This window comes from Mixophyes fleayi, chromosome 4, assembly GCF_038048845.1.
Source record: "Mixophyes fleayi isolate aMixFle1 chromosome 4, aMixFle1.hap1, whole genome shotgun sequence".
NCBI lineage: Eukaryota > Metazoa > Chordata > Amphibia > Anura > Limnodynastidae > Mixophyes > Mixophyes fleayi.
In genome coordinates this window covers 204,605,637-204,613,396 of record NC_134405.1, presented here as the reverse complement: position 1 = coordinate 204,613,396, position 7,760 = coordinate 204,605,637, and the positions used below count along the sequence as shown (strand labels likewise).

Here is a 7,760-nt window from a genome sequence, read left to right as displayed (position 1 = left end):
ACTGAGGAGGAAGAGGCAGGGGGATTGTAGGCAGTACTAAAGTTATTTAAAAAGCCCCAAGGAGATAGGTCAATCAACCAAGAGCAAATAGAGGAAAGGCAGAAGGGAGGGATCGCAGTGTACCCCAGACGGAAATCAGAGAAACGAATTTAACGTAAGTACATAAATCCTCTTTTCTCTTTCATCCAGTCTGGGGGACACTGCTTACCATGGGGACGCTCTAAAGCAGCCCCTAAAGGGTGGGACTACTCTGAAAGCCTCACTCGTAAAGCACTACGAGCGAAATTTGCATCCGCAGAAGCAAATACATTAAATTGGTAAAACTTTGTAAAGGTGTGGACAGAGGACCAGGTGGCTGCCCTGCAAAGCTGGTCTGCAGAAACCCCATTTCTCGCTGCCCATGATGCCCCTACCGATCTGGTGGAATGGGCCGTAAGTCTCTCTGGCCCCTGACGGTTAGCCTTTATGTAAGCTTGCTTAATGGTAGCCGTAATCCATCTTGCAATGGACTGTTTTGAGGCTGGCTAGCCTCTCTTATAGGCATCATACAGAACAAACAAGGAATCAGTACGCCTCACTTGAGAAGTTCTTTTTACATAAATGCGGAGAGCCTTACCCATATCTAATTCTTTAGGAACAAAGGAAGGGAGGGTTCTTAACACCGCTCTGTCTTCCTGGAAAACTAGATATGGTTCCCGGCCAGACAGAGCACCTAATTCTGAAACCCTACGTGCCGATGCAATAGCCAGAAGAAAAAGGACCTTCCAGGTCAACCACTTCAAAATCGGTCACCAGTAATGGCTCAAAGGGAGGCCCTTAAAGCATGTCCAGCACCAGGTTGAGATCCCACGGTGCTGTAGGCAGAACATAGGGAGGCTGAATATGCAAGAACTCCCTGAAGGAAAGTCCTAATATCTGGCAAGTTCGCTAATTTCAGGTGAAAAAAGACTTAAAGTGCCGATACCTGAACTTTTAGGGAACCTAAACGAAGCCCTGCTTCCAGGCCATCCTGAAAAAAAGCCAATAAACGAGGGAGACGAAAGGAGGACGTATGACATGTCCTATTTTCACACCATCTGATATAGGCTTTCCAAATCCGGTGATAGATGCGAGCCGAGACTGGCTTTCTGGCACGCATCATAGTGTTCACTACGCTGGGGGAAAAACCTCTAGCCCTCCAGAGGCTGGCTTCAACAGCCATGCCGTTAAACTGAGCTGAGGTAAATTCTGGTAACGGAAGGGACCCTGCAGAAGAAGGTCGTCTCGAGATGGAAGACGAAACCCCGGTCCTTCTGCCATAGAGAGTATGTCCGCGTACCAGACTCGGCGCGGCCATGAGGGAGCGATTAGAATTACTGGCAGACCTCCTTGTTTTACTCGTCTGAGCACGCGAGGAAGCATGGGAATCGGAGGGAACAGGCATCCCAACTTGAAGTCCCATGACATCGTCATAACGTTCACTGCCACCGCTAAGGGGTCTCTTGCCCTTGCGCAAAACCTGTGAACTTTCCTGTTGTGTCTGGAGGCCATGAGATCTATATCCGGAAGACCCCACCTCTGAGCCAGAGACTGGAACACTTCCGGATGGAGAGACCACTCCCCTGGCATCATCTGATTTCGACTTAAGTAGTCGGCCTCCCAATTTCTTATTCCTGGAATGAATACTGCCGATATTGCTGGAACATATTGTTCTGCCCAAATCAAGATAGGAGTTGCAATCTTCATTGCAGCTGCACTCCTGGTTCCTCCCTGTCTGTTGACATATGCCACGGCCGTGGCATTGTCGGACTGAACTCTGACAGGGTGGTCCTGGAGGAGGGACTGGGCCCCCCGGAGGGCTAAAAAAAATAAAATAGCCTTCAATTCCAGCCAATTATCGATAGGGCCGATTCCTGAAACGACCAAAGGCCCTGGAGCCGGAAGTGTAGGATTACCGCCCCCCAGCCTTTCAGGCTGGCGTCTGTCGTGGCTATGATCCATGACCATGGAGCGAAGGACCTGCCCACCGTCATGTGATCCTGAATCAGCCACCACTGGAGTGATTCTCTCGTCCTTGTTCACCCTTAAGTGCACATTGAGGCCCTTTAAGTCTAGGATGGGATGAAAGGAGCCGTCCGGTTTCTTGCTTCTGGTAATCTGGAACCCTGCAGATAACCTTTTTGAGAAAGAAGAGAGGCGACACAATCCTGTATAGCCTGCCTTTTTAATGGATCTCGAGGTAGCGGAGTTTGGAAGAAACGATGTGGAGCCGGGCCCAACAGGTCTATCCTGTACCCCTCTGATATAATACCCCGAATCCAAGGATCTTGGGAGGACTCTGCCCATTGTTCCTGAAACAAAGACAGACGTCCCCCCACTGGCGCCCCCTGCAGAACAGAGTGGTCGTCAGAACGTAGGCTTTTCTTGGGTCTTGGAAGCCTGGCACCTAGCTGCAAACGAGGATCTGCCCTTGGCAGAGGAGCCTCGAGAATTGGGCTGTCTGCCTCTAAAGAACTGTCCTTTAGGAAAAGAGGTCCCCCGAAAGGGCTGATGAAAGGAGCTGACCCGAGGGTTCCGGCTCCTGCTAGGGAATACAGGCAAGGAAGTGCTTTTGCCACCAGTTGCCTGTGAATCAGGGTATCCAACTCAGGGCCGAACAAACCTGCTGCTGAAAAAGGAAAGGTTTCCACGGACCTTTTTGATTCCGCATCTCCTTCCCAGGATTTCAGCCATAGCGTCCTTCTAGCTGAAATAGATGCTACCTGAATAGAAGAGGAGACAGCCGCTGTGTTCTGGGCCGTCTCATAAAGGTTCCCAGATGCCTCCTACAAATGCAAAGCCAGGGGGAGCAAATCGGAGTCCTGTAAGGCCTCTGCCAGCTGGTCTGCCCATGCTTCCATGGCTCTAGCAACCCGAGCTGAAGCAAATGTGGGTCTAAAAGAAGAATCCGCAGCCGCGAGTATAGATTTCAGCTGAGATTCAACTTTGCGGTCATTGGCATCCTGAAGGGACGCTGAACCAGGAGCTGGAAGTAAGGTGTGTTTTGCCAATCGGGCTATAGGAATATCCACCTTGGGAATACTCTCCCAGCGAACCACATCTTCCTCCTGGAAAGGATACAGGGAAGAGAACCTTCTGGGAACAGAGAACCTTTTTTCAGGTTGTTTCCATGCTCCTACTGTAATATCCCCAAGTTCTACAGAAGGGGGAAAACGGATAGCCTTCCTTTTGGCCTTCTTAAAGAGACTTCTGTCTCTAGGGGTAGGATCCTCCGGTTCTGGGAGGTCCAACGCCTGTCTAACCGCTAAAACCAAATCGTTAATAAATTGGCTTTTAGGATTTTCTTCCTGTTCCAAGGATTGAACCTGGTCAGGATCGGAATAAATTTCCCCCTCCTCCTCAGAACACTCCTCAGAGTCTGAAAGGACCATAAGGGGATTTACAGATCTAGGCCTCTTTCTTTCAGTAGGCGGGATGTTTGGGGAATCAAGCAACTGGTTAAGTTTATCCAAACCCCTTATAAATGCTGCAGACCATGCCGGTTCTGTGGAGACAGGGGCTGGGTCAGACTGTAATGAGGAAGGTCCTGGTATAGACGTTCCAATAGACCCTAAGGAAGCCGGGAGGCCTAAGTGTGTGCTAGTATTATTAGCCACCGAAGTTGCCACAGTAGATAGCAACTGATTAGATTGAAAAACCATCTGTGCTAGGGAGGAAACCGACTGTCAGGGAGGCCACCCAGGCCGGCTCCTCCGTCCGTGGGTCTGAAATCTGCTGGGTCTGCGCAGGGGGGACCCCTGCTTCGCATTCAGAGCAGAGCGCCAAAGGGTCCTTCTGCCCACAAGGTAATTTTACATGACATTTTGAACATGTGAAATATTTTGCTATAGGGCCATTTCCCTTATCTGTCATCTTTATAAAGGAAGGCACACCAAACACACAGACTTAATTGTTAAATTTAGCTGAGTAGAGAGCTAGAGAGAGAATAATGTATGGAGAGAACAGAGTGAAATAACAAGTAACCAACTAATCTTGTCATAAAAGTTGTACTTGTAAATTTTTTAAACACAATACAATATTTAGGCAAGTAGGGAGACTAATGTAAACCCTTACTAGCCCAGTTTGTGCACAGCAAAACGGATTATGTGTTTAAATAAATCAGATACTTAGCCCATAGGCCACAAAGGGGAGAAGTCCAACAGCAGTGTCCTGTGCCTGTTCCCTCAGCTCTGTTCACTCTTCCCGGGCTTCTCTTGGCGCCAGAAGGCTGGGATAGACCATCTCTCTTTGGAAAGAGGGGGGAACTCTATACTTTAGCTCCCCCCCTTCAGTAATGCTGTCTCTGCAGCGGATACTTGTATAAAAAATAAAGCTTCCTGGAAGCGTGGCAGAGTAGTGGAGACCTCCAGGATTGAGGTCTCCGCAGCGAAAGATACCCGATGCCCCCTCCTATGTATGAGGGGGGATCCTGGTATAGCCCCCTTCCTCCTCTCTCCGTAGCGCCACTCTGCCTGAATTCCAAAATGGCCGCCGGCATCTTAACTATCCGATAACCGGCACTCTATGCCTGTAATGGCAGCGCCGGTTATCGGGGAGGCTGGAGGAGTGACAGCGGTACGTGAGACCGCTTGTCACTCCTAAATCAGGCACCCATTCTCCTTCTTCCTCTCCTGTCCCTGTCAGTGAGAGCCGCTGGCTCTCATCTGACAGGGGAATGCCTGCACTGCACAGCTGTGAGTGTGTTCTCTATAGTAGAACACACTCCAGCGCTGCCACCTGTAAGAAAAAATAAGAATAAAATAAAATGAAATAAAATTTGTTAAAATTACACCAAGTACTAAAAAACACAGCCCAACTCCTGGGCACCTAAAAAAAAAACTGAGGAGGAAGAGGCGGGGGGATTGTAGGCAGTACTAAAGTTAACTAGTTAGGTGCCAACTCCCCAAGCTCCCTCCACAACCCATGGTAAGCAGTGTCCCCCAGACTGGATGAAAGAGAAATAAAGGTGATTTTTCAGGTCAGAATAATGTGTGCGCACTTAACAGTTCAAATGTGAACCTCTTCTCACACATAAATTTGCATCACATCATAGCAGCATGTACATGAATACATAAAGTCTTGCTTCAAACAATAGCAGCATATAGCACACCTCCCACTGTGAGAAAAAGGATAGTTTGGGGGAGAATCAATTGCCGGTGATGTGACACGCAGACATCAACAGCAATTATGGTAGCAATCTCCGCTCATTTTCCCTCGCACCAATAATGTAGGGAGATTTCTATCAAATCTCTGCTGAAGTGTGTCTCAGAGGGGGGTATTCAGTTAGCCAAGAACATCTAAGTCACATAAAAGCACAAAGCTGCATGCCAAGTGCTTCTACACAGGTCATAGAATGCTGGGGTGGCTTCAATATCTCTATTTCACAGTTGAGGGTACATTACTAATAAACCACGAGTAGCAGTATTAGGACAAAACCTTTTAGTACACCTAGTACATTTTAGAATTTATCTTTTTTTATTAATAGAAAAGAAATTTGTCAACCCATCACAGAGCTGTGTCATGTGCGAATGTTCTGGTATTGGAGGGGGGAGGGTCTGGGGCTGTCCTGTGTGTATTTTATACAGTGCAAGGTGTAGCTGGGGTCAAATTTGAAGAAAAAACACATGAATAAAAGGCGATAAGCTATAATATTTGACCTATTTACATATTGGATTAAAAAAACCGAAAACAAATATATAAAACTCCATGTGACAAGAGACACTTAGGGGTAAATGTATTAACATGCGGGCTCTTCAACACCCGCGAGTTCAGCGTCTTCGGCGATTAAATTTAAAGCGGCGCTGCCTTGTAAAGGGAGGTTTCCCTTTACAATGCAGCGCCGCTTTAAATTTAATCGCCGAAGACGCTGAACTCGCGGGTGTTAAAGAGCCCGCATGTTAATACATTTACCCCTTAATGTGAGTTTTGATGTTGATAAATGATGTTGTATAAAGATACAATAACATACAGAAAGAATGAAATGCATGCGATTAAAATATATGTACATTTGGAAGTAGTCCATTACCTCCAATATAAGCCAAGTTTGAGAAGCATTTATATTACATAACTGTATCCCTTTGCTATGAGCAGATAACTTGTTTCACAGAAACATGAATATTTTGTTCCACTGTGGAGGAGAAACAAAAACACAAGCCAGTCACTAATATGAACTGTTCTGTATTGTGTACACTCTCCCTAAACAAAGCTTTTCCAACCACTGCTTATTTCCATCAACCAGTTCAGAATGCAGAATCCACTATCTAAGAACCAGCTGTGATGTTCTTCCCTCAGAAATCCATGGAACTGGTGGCCAGGTAATCTTTCCTTCCAATGGTGCTGACTTGTTTGGTCTGCATGGCCTCCAACTTGGGACAGTCTGTAATACGATGACCCAAACCTCCACAAAATGCACAGCCTCTTTCCTCTGAGAAGAGAAAAAGCCATATTATACCAGTAATACAGATTATAGGCAATATCATATTGTAGAGTGATGCAGTCACTGTTCTGATATTTACCAACCTTGGAAATTATTATGGCAAGACACAACCAAAAAGTCAATGCAAGGCCAGGGAAATTAGTATCTCAGTTATAATTAATTATTCAGGTTCTACAGGCATATATGCAAGGGAGCCAAGCCTTACAGGGCGATACAGTCACATGGATAGACTGAAGCTCCGGTTAGCCAGTAGAATGGGGTCAGTTGGGAACTTACTTCTGACAGGCAATTTTTAAGTCTAAAACTGTAGGGGTTCCACTACATTTGTAGTTGAGGGGAAATTGCGAATACTTCACCCTCAAACTATACAGAAATATAAACATACAGTATAACCTGTTTAAAATAAGAACACTTACATGTGCAGTAGGTTTAAGACTTTCCTTTCAGGAAATAAAGAAAGCCCAAACATTTATTATTGAGTTCCAACCTTTCAGATCTTTTATCCTAACCTGTTTACATCTTAAGGGCACTCATTAAATAGGCCCAATTACAACATATAATCTTTAAAATGATCAATTAAAGGTTGAAAAGGGTTCTCCAGGTGTTTAAGTGATTTAAAGCGATGACTTGCAAGCTACTGCAGCACAAAGGAAGTATCAGGGTGGGAGGTGTTTGGGATTGCTCACCTCCAATGTCCAGCATTGTCTCATCACTGCTGTTGAGTACCTGCAGCACAGGAGGTACACGCTGCTTAGCCTCCATAAGAAGAGCTTTCAGGTCCATCAAAACAGATTCATCTGTGGGAAGGTGTAGAATAGTTATTAAAACTCCATCAACACAACAACCAAGCATGGTCGTCTCTTAGATCTACATGCACATGAAACACTTACCGCATGCCTTGTTAATGAAGGTGGTCGCAATTCCTGTGTTACCTGATCGCCCAGTACGTCCTATTCTGTGAACTGGATATAAAAAAGACAATTAGTGAAACCTGGAACATACTAAAAAGAGGAACTTTACAACTATAGGTCTAGTAGATCTGTATGGTGTTGTACTATATCAAAGCAAATACAAAATCAAATTACATACAACAAACTCAACCCTTAGGCTATAAGGCAGTAATGCTATAAACCACATCTCAGCATTTAGGGGTTTCACTGCCGAGACCATGTCTTTGGTGGAGTCACCCTCTGCTCAGTCTCTGATATTACCATAATGTCAGAAATTACTAATGTTATTATCTTTACAAATTAAATATATGTTCTAGGAGTACAAAGGATAATATGGAAGCAGCTGAATGCAACAG

At 45.7% G+C, this 7,760-nt stretch overlaps 1 protein-coding gene across 1 annotated transcript in view; it reads right to left on the bottom strand.

Annotated features, from left to right (window-relative positions):
- Positions 1-5,470: 5,470 nt before the first annotated feature.
- DDX41 (DEAD-box helicase 41) overlaps positions 5,471-7,760 on the bottom strand; it is a 29,511-nt gene continuing 27,221 nt past the window's right edge. Inside the window, exons 15-17 of the mRNA XM_075209163.1 lie at positions 7,345-7,416; positions 7,141-7,251; positions 5,471-6,442 (exon numbers count right to left, since the gene is read on the bottom strand). Coding sequence (XP_075065264.1) covers positions 6,306-6,442; positions 7,141-7,251; positions 7,345-7,416 — 320 coding nt within the window. The 3' untranslated portion in view covers positions 5,471-6,305. The remainder of the gene's footprint in view (positions 6,443-7,140; positions 7,252-7,344; positions 7,417-7,760) is intronic.